The sequence below is a fragment of the Battus philenor genome, unplaced genomic scaffold, assembly GCF_028537555.1.
Source record: "Battus philenor isolate CCGP_79_NKW_IND1 unplaced genomic scaffold, ilBatPhil1.0.hap1 SCAF_18, whole genome shotgun sequence".
Taxonomy (NCBI): Eukaryota; Metazoa; Arthropoda; class Insecta; order Lepidoptera; family Papilionidae; genus Battus; species Battus philenor.
Genome location: NW_027181680.1, coordinates 8,218,612 through 8,237,775, shown reverse-complemented (window position 1 = coordinate 8,237,775; position 19,164 = coordinate 8,218,612). Strand labels below are relative to the sequence as shown.

General features: G+C 32.4%; 1 protein-coding gene across 1 annotated transcript; it reads left to right on the top strand.

Annotated features, from left to right (window-relative positions):
* The first annotated feature begins 501 nt into the window (after positions 1 to 501).
* On the top strand, positions 502 to 18,657 carry LOC137920327 (PAS domain-containing protein cky-1-like). The gene is made up of 11 exons (XM_068763627.1): positions 502 to 512; positions 9,814 to 9,995; positions 10,829 to 10,902; positions 10,983 to 11,072; positions 11,149 to 11,337; positions 12,059 to 12,243; positions 13,530 to 13,636; positions 14,339 to 14,489; positions 15,094 to 15,399; positions 17,827 to 17,972; positions 18,426 to 18,657. The coding sequence occupies exons 1-11, from the start codon at positions 502 to 504 to the stop codon at positions 18,611 to 18,613; spliced, it is 1,629 nt and encodes a 542-aa protein (XP_068619728.1). The 3' UTR covers positions 18,614 to 18,657.
* Positions 18,658 to 19,164: the final 507 nt, after the last annotated feature.

The following is a 19,164-nucleotide window of genomic DNA, read 5'->3' as shown; positions in this document are numbered from 1 at the left end:
AGTGTCCCCCACGCGACGGGTCTTGTAAGGCGCGGGAGCATGTTTCGATTAAAAAAAAATAACGCGTGAAAGAGAGGCTTCTTGGAGGCTTTTATAGTTGCTGTCCCGATGCGCTCGCGCTCGGTGGTATCCGAGCTTCGGGATATTTCCTTAATCTCATTATTGTAATAAAAAGTTCACGCAAAGTTGACGTTTATCGGTTTATTTATTCATCGGCTTTTTTACCGTAGCGGACTATGACAACGCGATGTGTGTTTGATAGTTAATAAATTATGCCGGACACGTGCCGTTTACGGTTTTTCTTATAGACAAATTATAATATTAGTATTGTTTAGTGCGCGGGGTGTTTTGTCCCTTTGAATAATCATTGACACTTCATCGGCTCATCTGTGTGGTCGTGTTTAATTGTTTCATGATAAAAAATGGATTCAATTTGAAGTGTTTTAGTGAAATTAATTATTAATTTTCAACTGCTATAGGACATTTTATTCGATTTTCAAAATGTTTTTAAGGTAAGTTTATATATTTTCATATTTTAATCAATGCTTATTTTTTGAAAAATTTTAAATATAACGGTAACAATTATTCATAAATATAAGTTTTAGGTTTCTAATTATAAATTTACTTTATTTAGATTATTTACGTCAACACTGATAAAAATTTAATTTGCCTATTGCCAAAAAGTGCCGAAATATTTATTGATACATTTTCTATCAATGAGCAATTTTAAATAACAATCTTTAATCGAATAATATGTTATTAATTATATGTTATAAATTATGCTTTTTAATATTGTTATTAAATTTTAATCAAGAAATATCCAAATAGATAGAAGATCCTGTAGACATATTCTTGAAGAAGACGTATCCTTAATATGAATAACACAGCATACTTCAACAATAAAAATTCCTTAGCACCCTATTTTGCTACAAACCAAATTTAGCTGACTACCGTTTTGAAAACAACTTTCCTCTTATTCTTAAGGGCGCCTCAAATAAAATAAGGGTATAAATTGATATATTAAATCTAGATACGACGATTGCCAAATAATTACGCATTTTACAATTAAATAAAATTACCTAATTATTGATATTTATCTTAGTGTAAGCGTGTTGACTTATCTGGTCATCTAGTAAAGCGTTCGACTCATTTTGTAACAAAATTAACAACCAAATTATAAATACAATATGTATAATACATAGCCATAGTAGAATATTTTAAATGATCAGTAGTCAAAAACAAATATAGAAATATAGTAAATACTAGTATAAAAAAATTAACGTTTCTCCAACGTTGATTATGTTTCTAGTTTTTCTTTAAGAGTTATTAATTTTTTATAAACGTTTTAAGTTCTCTCTTTCAAATTAATATTTTATTTTCAATTTATCCCTGTATTTTATTAGCCATTGAGTCTTTTTTATGTTTTGATTTCAGCGATAGACTATTGTTTCGCGTTTATAAATATGATAAAAAAATCACATACATCTCTGGCTATGGCTTTAAATGTAAGCCACAAGGCATGTGATATAATATACCTGTATAAAATTAATTATAATTTTTGCAGGTTTTCCGACCTGGTAGCTGATTAGGAAATATAAATTTTTTCGAACAAATTTTGACTTACGTTTTTCACTTATCTTTTGATTTTGTTCATATAGTAACGGAACTACGATTAAAATTCGATATATTTTCTGGTTCTCTGGTCTCTGCTAAAATGACTCATTGTAAAATACTAAATCAATCATAGATTTGACTATCCTAATCTTTTTTTGTATATAAGGTACTCAAGCTAAATACTATTTTTATAAAATACGTAATTTTCCTTTTTAATTTAGGTAATTCAACAATATCGGTATACTTTCCAAGTTATAAACAAATATAATTAAATATAGGATTCTCATATCACGTTCGCCCTGATTATCACAAGTCGTAAAAATCATTAAATAAAATTATTGGGGCAGATTTTTTTTTTTTAATAATTAAAATCAAATTCTTCTTTTTTTACACGAGGAAGTAATACATCAGGTCTATCATGTAATAGAGCTATTAATTCGTGAAAAACAAAGCACACAAACCGTCAAGTTGAAATAGAGTCTCATTGTTACCTAAGTGCTAAATGTACGCGACGCCGACTGCCTGATAAGTACAGCAACACAGTATGCACATTATTACCCATACCATATAAGGAAATATGGTCTGAATTGGTCCAATAATAGGTACGAAAGCTGCTTGCTCTTTAACATCCACTTCGCATGAGATTGTTGGGGGACACCATGAGACTATTATGTAACACTGAAGTAGCCTTGTACGAAAATAAAGTATCTATGTACTATCTGTTACGTCTTAAAAGATTTAATTCAATTTACACACTTAAAGTCGCTCACGATTTTTAAACGTATAATTTTGACATCCACTGTCGTATTTGTGGCTGTTTAAACCATTTCATATTTTACATTTTTATCAGTAATAAAGGCAGCGTAAGACGGATCATTGTGGCAATCTTTGAAAGATGCCTATGCTTTGCAGTGATCGTGTATCGACTGAAATTATGATGATATTTTAAAACGAAGTAATCGACTATCAAGCTTTTTATTTTAATTAAACTTATTAACATGTCCGTAGTAGTCCAGCGGTGAAGCATTATTACTTAGAATATACTTCATGGGTTTGGTACCCGTGTGGTAAATTAAACGTAACTACAGCACATTCGAATAATAAAATAAATTAAACAAAATCATGAAATCAAATTATGACGAAAAGTGTTATCTATCAATCCACCATAGGCCTGCCTTCTTTCTAAAAAGAAGCTTGTCTTTTAACAGTGACAAAAAATTACAAGAACAGTTCATTATCCTGTTACAGAAGGATTTCTTTCGAGTAAAAAAAGTATACGAACTTAGTGTATATGGTTGTGAATCTAAATAATAACAAAACTCGTACAGCCTTGTTGTATAAATCCAATATGTAGTCAATATAATAAAAAGCAAAAAAATGCAATCTGATTATTTCATCTTGACTTTGACTATTGTTAGCGGACCGATCTACGTCTTCGATAGCACGCGATCAAAGCGATTACATTTCCTGACCGTCATTATGTCAAATGTCTTCGGTTTCTGACGTTACTATCGGGTGCGCTATCGTTAAAGCCGGAACATCTCCGTACCAAATACAGTAACTGTTCTATTTGAAATAAAAACTGAAAACTATGTACAAAAGCTTGTAGATAATTTTCAGACGTGTAACTGAAAACTACTTCTGCTATTTCTCTCAACACCCTACCTTATTTATTTAATTAATTTTTCATAGACCACTCTCATAAATAAATAGACGATTAATCCATTCTTCAACTTTGGTTATACCTAAAGTTTTCTAATCGAACATGAACAAATATTTTTTAACACGCAATTTTCTTTTTTACTACAATTGTAGATTTATTTACTCTTTATTACACCTCTATAAACATAAATTAACAGTTAATAACAAAGATATTATATTTTTAACAGGCTGCTCAACAATAACTATATTTGGTGAAAACTACTCGGGTGATGTATTTTTTTTTCACTTTCATTTTCCGTTCAATAATAATCGTATTAAAAGTTCGCAACATTTGAACAAATTCAATTGAAAATCTTTTCCCTGTTTGTCACAACTCACTTCACAGATTATATTTCTTGCACATATCACGTTAAAAAAAAGAAAAATATTCTTAACAATTAGCACTATGTATTCAGTTTGTTAATTGTTTTTTTATTTTATTTTAAAATGTCTTCACTAAACACACTTCCGCAAGAGCAGTAGCTTGCATCACACATTTCTAGGTTTTTTTTATTACAATTCAATATGACGATGGAAGTGAAAAGTTAATAACAAAATTAAACAATAAAAAAGCCAATCTGTAAAGTAATGTGTCAGTAAAGAATTTACACGGTCCAATAGATGAGGCACCGTGAACGTCCGACTCGTTTCACGCCGTCGAGTATGTAAGGAATTCTCGGTTTTTGTAGCGTCGAACGCGTAAACGATTGCTTATTACACCGATACATTCTTGATTTGTTATATAAGTAAAAAAAGCTGGGGTCACTTTCTTGTAGCAGACCACGTGACCCGCACAAAAACGCCAAAGACTTCGGGACATTCCTCTGAAAACGACTCTATCTTAAGGAAAGTTTTTATCGCTTCCAGCGCTGTACGTGCTTTGCGTCTATAAAATTCGACAGTCATTTTAAAATACAGGAGATTAGAAATCAAAATTAAACAATCAATACGATAAATGTGAACTTCATGTAAGTTGATTTGAAGTCATTGCTGTATTTATTACAAGTACATATAATCATATGTATGTATTTATTTATTTAATTAACTAGTATATGTGATATTCTAAAATGTCTCGTATATGATATACGTAGACTATATGTTAATAGAAGTTCTATTTCTATATTATAATAGTCTCTTAAAAATTGCCTTGAATGATGAAGAATAGAAAAATAGAATGTCCATAGTACATTATTTAGTTGCAATTGTTTCAAACCATAGACGCCCATAGCGAAGCTTAGGCCTCTCCCAAAGATATGGGAGGATGAACCATAATCGCTACGCTTGGCTAGCGGGTTGGCAATTTCAGTATAGTATTAAGGCACGCAAAAGACGCTGCTGCCAACCTTCTGGAAAGTTGTTAGTGAGCATCGGCAATCCGATATAATTAATGCGTGTTCGTGTTTAAGTGTGAATTATATTAGATTGTATCCCGAAAATCGAACCTGCGACTCACTATATCAAGTTTCAGTCTTAGTTATATAATAACTCTATGTGTTTCTTCTGTTACGTGTAGAACAAAAGAATTTTAAAAAAATTGTGACCGACCGAAAGTCTCAAAATTTAAACTAATATTAGTTTAAGTGTACCTTGTCGTTGTACTTGTACCTCTATAATTATTGCATCAGAGTAGAAAAGGCGCCCTGCCACCCCTCGTCTGACAGCTCTCTGTAACCAGCTCTAACAAAGTAAAAGCACATTCAATGTGATTCGTTATCTTTATTCAAACAATTTTTTTGAGAATACTAATTATTAGTGACGTTCTAATAACAATAAATAAATAAATTACAATTAGCGACTCGTCTTGAATTTAACGTAAGTAAAATAACAAATTATTAAGTCAAGATTGGCACTTTGTTGTTAAAGCCGAATTGTACATATACTATATGAATAGCTCATCTTCCACTGCTGGACATCGATTTCGCTGAGGATTAGTTGGAAGCAACTTGCATTCAATGCCCTTCGACAACCTTAACAGGAGTTAGAGTTGGAAGGTGTTTGGTTACTTGGCAGACAATTTTGCCAATTCCTAACCTATCTTTGATATCCGTGACCTTGGTGATACGTTATTAATAATTTTACTTACGCCGTTATCACCTCACCATTTAAATTTCTTAGTCCGTCTCTTCCACTTGTGTTGAACGCATGCGCAAGAAACTCTCGGTTTTCCAAAAATGTTGAGGATCTGGCGTTCACATGCTTCTTGGCTATAGAAGAGTAAGAAATACCACAAATAAAGCCTACACATTATCTTTATGTAACTTTTAAACAATGTAAATAAAATAATTTTTACAATACTAATTTGCTATGTTTATTAAATATATTAATTATTTATAGCATTTTTCATAGTCTTCATGTTTTATTTAATTTTTTTTAACAATAATTATTTAGTCTCCTGACTTTTGTGCTGGGTAGGCCCACACCCTTGTTTCAAAAGTCAAGATCCTCATCCTTAATTACAATTGACTTACAGTTCGTATGTCATTTACATCTGAATTATTATTCATAATCATTCCCATTTTATCCTGATAACGTCCACGGCTGGACTTCAGCCTCCCCATAGACTCTAACAAGACCGGTAAAAATCTTATTGTGACGACCTTAAAAACGTCGCCTGTCCACTTATGGGTGGAATAGTTATCATTTACAACAAAAATTTTAAAGGATTTAGATCTTTTGACAAAGCTATTTAAATGTTTATTGCCACACCAAACAGTAGAACCTTATTTTTGAGGTGGCAAAGTGATAAAGGTGCTAATGCCAAGTGTTTTTTTTAAACAATTTTGAAAACCTATCAAGCCATTATATTTTTTTTTCTTTATCTTTCTTTTTATTCACGTTGATTAAAGGGGTGCAGCATGACGTGATCGGTAGTAAAGACCCCTAAGAAATAACCTGGGTTTATGCTTCCATCCTGGAAGATGCCCAAAAAGTCTCCTGGCACTTTTGGTTGATAAGTAGGTTATCATACTATAACATATTTTATTGTTTAATTAAAAATCTTGATAATATAAACATTCGATTGATATTAGGCGCTTTTTTAACCTTAAAACTACATTCGAAATCCGAGGTGTGTGAAGTTGTAATAAACGAGATTTTTGTATTGTACATGTTATATACAATATAAATCGTAATAATTATACAATGAAAGTCGAAATAGGTATTAAAATATAAAAAAAAGCTTAAAAGGCGCGTATGTATAGCTTATTTGCTGTCGATGAATATATAATATACCTTCACTACGTATGTATGTTCGGAAATAAAAAAAACGTCACGTAAAAATCCCGTTCATAATTCCAATTAATTCGTATTAAAATTAATTATTGTTTAATATATGTCTCTGTCAACTTAGCGATCTTTCTTTTACTACGGGGAGGGCAGGTGTCTATCAGCTGATATGATGCTGGTTATAATGATGATTTGTCCCTGCAGTTATTGGCCTGTCGCATATCAATATGAAAGTAAACTTCGTTCACCCCTTGAAATCTTTTAAACCCATAACCAATCACTTAAATTAAAGTTAAATAAAAGAATCGATAACTTATTACATAACTTTAACGCCTGTTAACGTTTGTTAACTCACCGTAAGGAATCACTAAACAACACAAATAAAATAAACAACAATCACTCAATACAATGTTTAAGTCTTTTATAATGCAACGACAGCCTCACCAATCATCCTTCATTTTTTCCCACAATCAGCGTGAAGCATAAAAAAACCTAATCATTCGAACAAATAAAAATAAAAGGCGACGTTAAAAAGGACTCCCAGGTGAGATGAAAGGGCCGCTCGCGCAGTGTAGCGCCGAACAGTCGGTCAGGCGCACGCATGTTAACATGGCAGGAAAGCTACTTCCTTTACCGTTTTTATTCCCGTTACAACCGTTTCGGCAATCTCTTTGATTAGTCTACACATTGTAATACAAGCAGATACACACATCCTATTATAAACCGTTTTATCCACATTAACTTCAAACCTTAAATCCATTTTTATATTATAAAGTCTAATACAAATATAATTACAAATATAAAAATGAATATACAGCGTGTTTATTTAGAGACGTAAAAGCCTTAAAGAAGTGAATATATTGCTCATTTGTCAGCTCATAAAGCTTTAAAAATTTTACACCCTTTTAACCATATAGATGCCTTGTGATCGCTCTTAAACATGTCGTATTAATTTATTTTTTCCGTATAAATGCAACAGACCAATGATTTCTTGTTCTGCCGGAATTGATAGTAAAAAAAATATGTTGCGAACAGAATTTAGAAACGCTTTTTATTACTATGTATGTTTTAGAAAAGGTAAACAATACATTAATTGACAGCAAATAAGCTGTATATTCGCTACTTTAAATCACACACAGTACATGGTACTTTCTTGACAAAAAATTTAATCATCTTTTGCTAAAATTCGGGTTTATTTCGTTTCAATTTTAGGGATTTAAGACTGCAATCGATTTCTTTAACTGTGTATAACGTCTATCTTTAATCTACACATATATATATATATATATATATATATATATATATATACATACAAATATTCAATAATTTCAATTAGTATCATTGGAGCGGTTACTTAACAGCTTATTTTTGTAAATTCATATCCCATCGGAAAAATTGGTCACCTAGGAATACATTATTTTAATGGCATTGTGGCGTGGCACTAGCCTGTTTAAGCCATAGTATATTTTATCTTTTACAACTTTTTCTAAATTTATTATAAATTATAATATGACTTGGTAAAGAGGCTACTAAATCTAAAACTAGCGACTTCTAAACAATTACAAAATTTGTTAATTGTTGTGTAAGTATTAACAAAAAAGTAATAACAGCATTGGCTGATAAAGAATGCTCAAAACAACGAAGAAAAATGTTCGATTTATAAATAATACCCAAGTATCACATTTTAATTTATGAGTATATACTCATAAGCTAAAATATAGTATAAACATGTTTTAATTATTATTCGTAGTTATGTGTTCATAAAGTTCTATGTTTAAGTTTACGGTCCGTGGTTTAATAAAACATGTTACAGATAACGTCTGTAACGATGAAATGAAAAAAAAGGTTCATTAAAACATTTATAACTAAACTGCAGTCGTTTCATTAAACATATTTAAGAGCGGCAAATTGAATAACAGGGGACTGGCCACATAGCGAGCAGGACTAATGTCCGCTGAAGCCTTAAGTAGTTCTGGAGTGGAGACCACGGACCGACAAGCGCAGCGTTGACAGATGACCCTGTTAAGGTTACCGGAAAACGCTGAATGCAAGCCGCTTCCAACCAGTTCTATTGAAAATTTATTGGTGATGCAGCAAATGACGTTAAGGAAAGTGACATAAAAGAGCTTCGGATCTTGAGCCTCTTACCCTGGAAAACAAGTCTATCCATTCATTCTTAAACGCCGGATGCATGCCGCTACCAACCGGCTGCAATAAAAATCTATGGGAAGACTTATGTCCGCGTAAAATAATGATGATGAAGTAGTATGACATGTATTCTAGAACAGTCTTTTTAATTAGTGATAGATGTATTAGTTTTAAGGTACCTGTAAAGATATTGTACATTTCTTTAACTTTGTCATATATAATGCCGGAATAAGAGCGTTTATAGGAAGGCAAGTGATATGTTTTAAAGTCTTTAGAAACAAGTCATTACCTGCGCTAAATGCGTTCGTCACCTTGAGACATTAACCTAATGCACGTTGAAACGTATCTGTAACGTTTGCAATGAAGGGAAATAGTAAAGAAAAATCATTGAACAAAACATATGCAAATTATATTAAATTCCACTTATAATAGCAATATCCGCCAAGGACCCAATAGATCTTGCGAATTATGGAAATACGCTTCCCATAACTCGGAGCTGATTGAAACGACACCTGTCCGGAACACTATTTCCGCGCATTGTTTTAAATCCTAGAATATATTATTTAAAGTTTCTCAAAGACATGCGGCGTGATAAAAAGAAATCCGGAACATATATCAATAACTGTCCAATCCAAGGGAGACGAATTCAAATCACGTATCTACTTTACACACGCAATTATAATTTTAAGCTTATATCATATTCCTATCGTCGCAAATATTATAACAATGTTATAGTGTTTCAGTGTAATTCAATTCCGAAAAACAATGTCAGTGGTTAATAATGAATCTCTTTATTTTACAATTTATGCCAGAGTACTACTTACTATTTTACGATATATTATACGAACAACTTTTACTATTTTATACCAAAGCTAATACGTCTAACACGTCTAAGCCTCGATAATGCATACGAAATAAATATAAACTAAGTAAATGTGATAAACATTTTTGTACAATTCTAGCATACTGTCTATGTTCAGTCGATTTATCTACATAATTTTTACTTACCTTAAATTAAAAAAATACTTTTACAAGTGTCGGTGAATTCAAATCCTGTTAATTATATTTTCAAAGGTCATTATTATTTTAAAATTATATCATTATTATTTCTTATTGAATATTTAGGTTTGAGCCAACAAAATCAACCAAAGGAGCAAGTAAAATGCGCCGCGACCTCATCAACGCGGAGATCTCGAACCTTCGCGACCTGCTGCCCCTACCGCCGTCCACCCGACAGCGACTCTCACAGCTGCAGTTAATGGCCCTCGTCTGCGTATATGTCAGGAAAATGAACTACTTTCAACAAGGTAAGCGCCTTTAATTATATTTAGTTGTAATATTAAAGTAGCATTTCGATAAATACAATTCTGTGATGTACTCGTATTCAAAGGTATATATAAAATGTTAATATAAAGATAGATATATATATAAAATGTTTTAATATATTTATATATGAATGTATTAACTTTGTAATGTTCAAATAGACAATCCGCAATCCACCACGTGGTACCATTGCGAATTAGTGAATCATAGATATTTCGTATTATACACTAGTTTTTCTTCAAAATTTAAAAGCAGTGGCAATAATATATAATTTACACAAAGTATGTACAATTTTGGATTCGAATCTCATAATGGTACGTCCTTAACTGCTTAGCTACCGCCGCTCTAAATATATATTTACTAAAATTTAAGTAGCAAATTTTAGTAAATATATACCTTTATTATAATTTATAATACAAACATAAATTATTTCTTAATAATAAATAGATGTAATCAATAGTAGATACTACTGCGTACGTAACGACTGCATGTATGTAGGTAATTACTGGCGCGTGTAATTATAAGTAAGCCTCTAACATAAACCTTGTCGAAGTGAACAAACACGAAGCATCAAAACCTTTACGGTATATCCGTGTAAGATTTCCCCGCATCTTTTCCCATGTTCCAAATCTTCGTCTTACCATCACGTCCATTGTTATCCGAAATCTCGTCCTCTCTTTGAACCGTCTCCCAAACTTTGTCAGCTCACCTTCAGTCACGAAAAGGCATATTAAGACGTTTAAAATGCATTTAGCTCGCTATCTTATCTCTCTTTGCTATTACTTCACCCATAATTCCGTCTTTCTTTTTGTTTTAGTGTTCAAAAGTCACGATTTCAGCTATCAGTATCAAGAACAACCGACTCCTACACCTAATATCGGATTTTCAAAGGTATATTTTTTTCAAGTTTACGACCCGTTACCGTGAAACCATAAAAAACAGTATTACTATCATTTACAATGTCTTTTCAGGCAATGAATGGTTTTATGATGATGATGACACAGAATGGAAAATTGTTGTACATATCGGAAAATGCTGCGGAATATTTGGGACACTCGATGGTTTGTATTTGTTAATATAAAATAAATTTGATTCTTTATTAATATCAAATAATTAAATTGGTTTTGATTTTTTTAGGAAGATTTATTGATACACGGGGACAGTGTATATGACATTATAGATAGACAGGATCACCAAACAGTTCAATTGGAATTAAACAGAGGAAGTAATGGCGAGACTGAAAATATACCAAAGAGTAGGCATTTCTTCTGTAGGATGAATGTCTCGAGAAACGCGAGGCGCCAAATGAGATTTGGCGACCAAAAAGTAAGTAGATTGTTAAAAAACGAACTCAATGTCAGCGCTGATAACTTCATCGTAACGTGTTTAACATTGAAAGATGTTCGCGCTTATCTTTTTGTAGATTTGTTTGACACAAATGGAGATTTTACTTTTTATTTTTGTTTCAATGTTATACTTGGCGAAATATTGTCAGTTTATTTCCTTATCTCCAAATAAACTTTAGAGAAGTTATATCAAAAGAATAACGTGTTTATAATTTTAGTTGTTATTATTCTCACAACTTAGCCAATATGAAAGATTATAGGTAAATAAGAAATAATATTCTCTACTTTTGTACATGGTGATTGATTATAACTGTAAATGTTTTAAAGGAGTGAATTTATATACATATCTAATTTCAAACACTGTATAATGCGACAGACCAACGGCAATGCAACGGAAATGTGTGTGCATGGACAGATAGTACACAATAGTTAATTTATTGTAATTATTAATACTTAATTTACTCCTAATTTGGAAAATACTTTTTCTTACTACATTATCAATGCGCTATTTATTATTATTGAAATTATTTAAATTTTGCTTTTTTTAAACGATTTGACAGTAGAAGAACTATGATAAATTCGTCCCTTTAAAGCTTTTACACGTACGACCAATCATTATTTATTCGTTGTGTATACTTTATTTAATCTTTTGATTTTATGTGTTTGGCTTCCCTTTTAACTTCTTCTCGTTATGGTTTTAGGTAGTTCTTGTAAGAGGCCACTATGTATCGTACCTGCCTTTATGTAGTCGCAATGAACCAGTATTCCTAGCAGTTTGTACACCGCTTGCGATGCCGGAAACTCGGGAGTGCGTCGTGAACGGCGCCACAAATGTCTTCACCACCGTCCACGCAATGGATATGAAAATTCTACACATCGATGCTAAGTAAGGACGTCGTCATAAAACCAATAAACAACTTACGAGTCATTGAAATATACATTGCGCTAAACGATATGCAAAGAATAATAACATCTTAAAATATATAAGGTGATAAATAACATATTGAGGAAAATGACAATTATATGGATAAATATTTTTGACTTCTGCATAGCCTAATAGTCGGAAGTACTAAGATTAAACTTTTAAATCTATAATTATATTAGATGGGCGAGTAGAAGTAGCAGTGGGCAGGCCATATAGCGTGCAGAACCGATTACCGCTGGGGCCTTAAGGTTCTGGAGTGGAGACCACAGACTATCAATTCAAGAGATTGACAGACGACCTTGTTTAATTTATCGCAAGGCATTACACGCAAGCCGCTTTTAATTGGTCCTATTGACAATCTATAACTGAAATGATGATGATATTGAATGATACAACTTGGTTTCAATGGGCACTAAATTCAAAACTTGAATGGCCTGTCTTTGAAATATGTCACACGATAATAAAATTAATTATACCCTAGTTTGAAGTACGTGATATATAAATAATAATAAAAAATAATCGCATAATTTCCAAAAACAACAAACACGTTAATAAATACGACAAACCTAAAAATTTAGTTCAAGATTTTAACGTGTATTTGTTAACTTTTTTGCAAATTTTTGATTCGATTATTTTCAAAAGAAGCTTGTTATTTGTAAAATAACCAAATAGTACCGATAATAAATTTACACTCAATAAAATAGTTTATGAAACTTCGTATCGTGCCTAACGGTCTCAGCGATTCCCAAAGACTTGGTGCTTCTGAACAACGGTATTTTTAATCTACTTTAGACTAAGATTAATGGAACCAGTTTTAATTTGATTATAACAAAAAACAATTAAGTCTAGCTTTTACAAGCTTTCTGTTTGTATCCGGTTCGAGACAAAGGTTATATTTATAATTTATTTATAAATAGAGTAATTATTTGTTAGTAATAATATTTAGTGTGAATGTGTTTTTTGTGACTGTTGGTTAGTTAGTCCACATATAAACTTTTAATACACCGATTTTGACACTGTTTAGCTTATATCATTAATTTGCTAACACGTCACTATGTGTAATCTTTCGTTAAGATTTAAACCTACATTGGTACTCTACAATTAACTATTCAATATATTTAATTTAGTATAATTATTAAAAGGATTTAGTATCATTACATAGTAAACATTTCATCAATTTAGTAACTTCTTATAAGTGCTGCATTTCCCACTATAGTTATGTTATTTATCTAGTATTTTTGTTCCAGCGGTGAATGGTATTTAGGATGGAAGAAGGCCGAACTGACGGATGTTTCGTGGTATCAAATCCTACATTGGGAAAGTTTACGAGAAGCGCAAACGAAACACAGATTAAGTAATTATCATTGTTTACTTTTAATCAAACAATTTTTTAATATTAGATGTAGATTACGAAATCAAGAAATGACACGTAGTAAATACCATCAGAATAATTCAATAATAGCAACCGATCGAGTCGACGTTTAGTTTTCTCGGGCATCCTTAAATCAAAATGCTAAACGCGTATCAAGTGACAACTGTAGCCGAGATCTTCCCTCGGGGTCTTGCAAAGTCTGCCAAAGCAACATAAGAGCTTGGCAACGGCCAAGATCTAGATATATCTTATAATAGAAGAAGCCAAAGATCTCGAGAAATTTCACCTGCTTAACTAGTTTAAAAAGGTATAGGCATTTACAGATTCCGCGGGCTAGGGTTCAAAGCGTGGAAGACGCTTAGCTCTTGTCTACATAATTTATATCGAAGGCTCCATTTAGTACATAGTTTTGAATTAATCTTAGGTTTCTATAGACTACACAGCCATAGCAAGAATTAACTTGTGTTATGTGACCGTAGGCACCATGGCGACGTAGGTAGTCCCCCCACTAGGCGGACCCAAGATGTTGTTAAAGTCGCAGGAAGTCTCTGGATGCAGGCAGTGCAAGATCCGTTATCGTGGCAGTTTGGGGAAGGCATATGCCTTGCAGTAGGCGTCAATCAGTTGATATTGTACTGATGATGGACAAATCAATGGACATTAAATTATACTTTATTGTTGTAGTATCGCAATCAGAACAGGATAAGTGCTGCATTCTCCTGGTGAAACTGCAACAAAGGAACGGTCACTTTGTGTGGGTGCATGTCGTTTTACAAGTGAAAGACGCCGCGGACACGCCCCGTCAATTCATCGTCGCTACCAATCAGATTCTAACGTAAGCTTAAAATTATTAACAAAATAAATTATTGTACATCTCAAATAAAATACAGAGCGTCTAGTTATAGATGTAAATCTATCTTTTGCTGGTAATTATTATACGATACAGGCTAGACTATACATGAATCAATAGTTTCAGAAATAATACATAACTTAATGATAATATACAAAGAAAACGGGTTTTCAGAATTCTGATTACTATATTAAAATTAATTTATGCTGATTATCTCATCTTGCTGACTATGACTATGTACTATTAAAAATTATTTTAATTCGTATAGTGATCACTTCATACATGGTGATACGAAATTGTTAACTTATAAATAAGCTATAAATCTACCCTTTTAAACCAATAATTCTGTATAATGCCGACTCGTAACACATAGTGGTTATACGCTGGATTTCGTGATTATGGTTTTGTTATTTTACCGCACTGTCTAGTTACAGCGTTCAAGAATTTACTTTATAAAAAATTATGTGAATATTCTTTAAAACTACGTAAATAATAAAACGTTTATTAGCCTTGTTTCGCAATTCGCCACGCAAGCTTACATGAGATTAGTTATATAATGTTTTGTACAAAGAAATATCAATATTTATAGCGAAGAAGAGGCATCAATAATGCTAGCAAACTCCTGGTTATACCAATACTACGGCTATCAGAACCAGCCCTGCGGCATGCTAGACCCGCGCTGCCAGAAATTCTTCAGACGAGAACAGTGCTATCAGGACCCATATCAAGAACCTTATTCATATATAGAGAGCTCCGAGATCGATTACACTGGTTATCACATCTCATCCTATGTTACGCATAAACCGGAGGAATATGGCTGTGAAAGGATATACACGGATAGAGGACCTGTTGACTATTCTACGCATTCTCCTCAATCAACTATTAGCGAAGAAAGGTAAGTTTTTGTTTAAGAAAATTATAGGTCACGTGATAACTCGAGTTTTTAGCAATTTGTTTTCCAGGCTTTTCAAATGCGAAATCCCTATATGACTTGTTTCTTACATAATCAATTATAATTAAGATTACAAATTAGTTCTTTTTTATCAAACAGTTGTCCTGACCGACTTCGTACAGACAAAAGTAGTTGTAATCTAGTTCGACAAAGCAAAATTACCTGCGAAGCGCGGCCGTTGTTGTACATCCCCAATAGATATCTTTGATGTAAGTCTTACAGTGAGCGTTTATCTGCTAAAAAAAGAAAGCAGAGAGTCCGACAAAAAAAATTTCAACGTGAGAGCTTATTGTAAAATGTAAAGCATAAAAGCTTATGTACCTAATTCATCTAAAAATATAAATTTAATAAAATGACAAAGCCAGTGAAATAAAAATGAAATTATTTACATCAAATTTATAAGTCACAATAACATTTTATTTATTTTAAAAATGTTTATTTTTCAAGTACGCGTTATTTTCTTTGGATTTGTAGATAAAAATAATTAAATAAATGTAGTCATGTGAATATACATTTCTGCTGCTTTATTATCGGGCAACTTTTTTTTTTTTCGATATCGTAAATTAACGAATGTAATAAATATTTTACTTATATATTACTATTCGCTTTACAAAATATTTTCTATTTCGTACACTGCAAGACTAATCATCGTGTGATTCGCCAAAGATAATCCCTAATGTTTTGATATTTACTATCGATGTCAAATGATTGACAACAACACAAATGTTATCGTTCACTTTATATATGTTTTTGTTTTAAAGTTTTTTTTTTTGTATTTAACTTAATTTCAATAAAATATTAAAATGTAAAACTAATAATTAAAACCGTTCACTAGTTTTGCGCATATCAAAATATTTATATTTATTTTTATTTACATCGATATATGTTTCATACAATCTATATTCGAACACAATATGAACAAGTTGCAATGTGCAAACTTTAAGGAACTGTATAAACCAATCGAATTCATCGGTATTCCGTGTTTGCGCACAATATAATTCCACACAAAAATCTAAGTACAGAATCAAAGCAAAGAAACAACAAGATCGGCAGGCACAATTTGTTCTCGTCATGTCGCAGCGGCAGGCGATGGAATATAAATAAGAAAATCATCACCCGTCCGTCCGTATGTCCGTCCGCGTAATTTGACACCTTTCATTACCATATTTATTGTGAACCCTCGCTCACAAATATATTATTTACATTCGTCAAAACCTCTTGTAACTTAATACAACGTGGTAAAGCTCTAATTTCAATACTTTGTAATATTCTTTATAAAAATAAACGTTTGCAACGTTAAACAAATCTAAAAAGGTAACAAAAAGTGAGCTCGTATGAACATACTTGATAATAGAGCGCCCGTTTAGTGTTACTATAGTTTAAAATACATGTTGAAAATTCGATTTGATATTCAAAATACTTTTAATTTAAGTTTTTCATTACCAGTGACACAGTTCAAATATATTTATTTACTAGTAACAGAACATTACAGATATAACAGAAGTAACAATACCGATGTAAATTCTTATTTGGTAATCTTATATAGGCGTAGCTGTTAGTCTCTTGTCCAAAAGTTCCGATCATCCTAGATTGTTGTTGGATTTCTTTCAGCACTTCTCCCCGCGTTAGCATTAGCCAAATAATAATAACTGACCAAGTCGAGGTTTGGTCTTCTTGGCCGCCCTTGTGTCGGAATGCTAAGCGCGCTTTATCGACAAGCTTAAGCCAATAATAAGACCTATAGCCCGCGGAATCTGTAAATTCCAGCAAAAGTGAGATTTTTTTAGGGAGTGATACCCCAAGTCTCGGCCTCAGAGATCCTTAGTCACGAAGCGTCTACCGTGGGAACTTAAGGGAAATAACAGGCTCCCTGTAAATTTAAAGATGTATCGTCCGGAATCCAGGCTTCTGACGTGTAAAGCACCTTCATCACTTTACCACCACAAACTCGTTGATGCTATATATAACATTGGGATAGATATCATTTGACAATTGAACAAATCTAATTATTAACGAAGTGATTCACAAGTTCAGCATAAACTTTTCAATAGTAAGACGTCCTTTGATGGACATAGGCTTCCCCAAAAATGACCGGTTGGAAGCTTGCGTTCAAGCCAGCATGCACTGGTACCCATTTAGTGAGTAGGCGTCCTACGCTGCGCTTGCTGGTCCTTGATCTCCACTCCAGAATCTTAAGGTCCTAGTGGCCATATGTTCTACGTGCTATGTAGCCTTCCAACTACGGCTTAAGTTGGCCAATCCACAAGCAATCAGTTCAGTGGACTCTACCAAAATCTACAAAAAATCAAGTTGAAATTAACAGCAATTTTGATTTTCGTTTTTAATCACCCTAATCTAATTTGTCTGCAGATCTCCACATCACTATGAAGCATCACCTGATTTGATTGTCAACAGCAATATGTACATGTATCCTCACCAAGGAAAGAGAGAGTACTACGAACAGTATCAGAGGGTTAACTACCCTCAGGAGCTCTGTCCGACGGGTGCATTAGAAAGTAAGTTATAAACGTAAAAACTAAGTAAATCATAAATGTTACTTGACAAAAATGATCTATTTCATATACATGGCACGTCAACCTAAAAGGGATTCCCCTCACTAAGAGATTTCGGTAGAGAAGGTAATGTACCGACTCAAGTCTATACTCCATAGTAAACCCTTGATTATACTATCCAAAAAAGTCTAGAATAAGTCTTTAGAGCTCTGCCTCCAGCACGGTCAGGTCGTAAATGTCAAAATACATATTTCTCTGTCATTATCTTAAACATAAGTTAATTTAAAATAATTATTTAAATATTTTATTTTAAACAGAACGTATTTGCAATAAAACAAATTTTGACCTTATATTTCATCAGGCACATTTTAATGTATCTCTGTAATAAAAAATTCAGTACAAATAATTTTATAAATACTTTTACTTTATAATTTAATCCGGTCTTTAATGTTGCAGGTATAGAATATCCGGCAGCGAAACGTATGCGCTTAGCTACTGCCGGTTCTCTAGAAGGTACGGACGGCATGGAACGATGGAATCCTAGCCCGCCCTGGTCTGACACCACCCTAAAGCTGACCGACTACGGACAAAGGTTCACGTACAATATGCTGCCAATGCCTCCGGAGAGAGCTATGGTCACTTAACATCTACGTAAAATAAATAAAAATAAAGTTCCATATTATATCATTGTCCGATGTGTTCCTTGTAAAATACGTTAAATTATTTTTAAATTATGATTAATATCGATACACTTTTATGGTTGTCGTTTATTCATTATTTACTTTATTTTACACTTTTTCAATCAAACATAGTGATAACTTATTTACTTCAAGAGCATCGAACCAATAAATATCAAATTGGGCAACAATATAGTGACATTAAAATTAAAGCGAGTTAAAGAATCGAGTAAAGAAGCGAGTGAAAGAGAATTAAAATAAGAGCAAGTCAATGGAGTCTTTTTTAATCGGTTGTATCAGATAATTACCTATCATTATTAGCACTTAAATTTTTAAAATTAAACCTAGTAATTTTTTTAACAAGTTGCTTCACCGCAGCGCTATGTTTTCTTAAAAAGAAAAAAAAAACAGAACTAAATACACCTAAAAGCAAACTATCGCTTTTACACAAGTATAATAAAATGATCTAAATTTTACAAAGGTGCCTTTCCCTTAAAACTACGAATTTTGTATTCTTT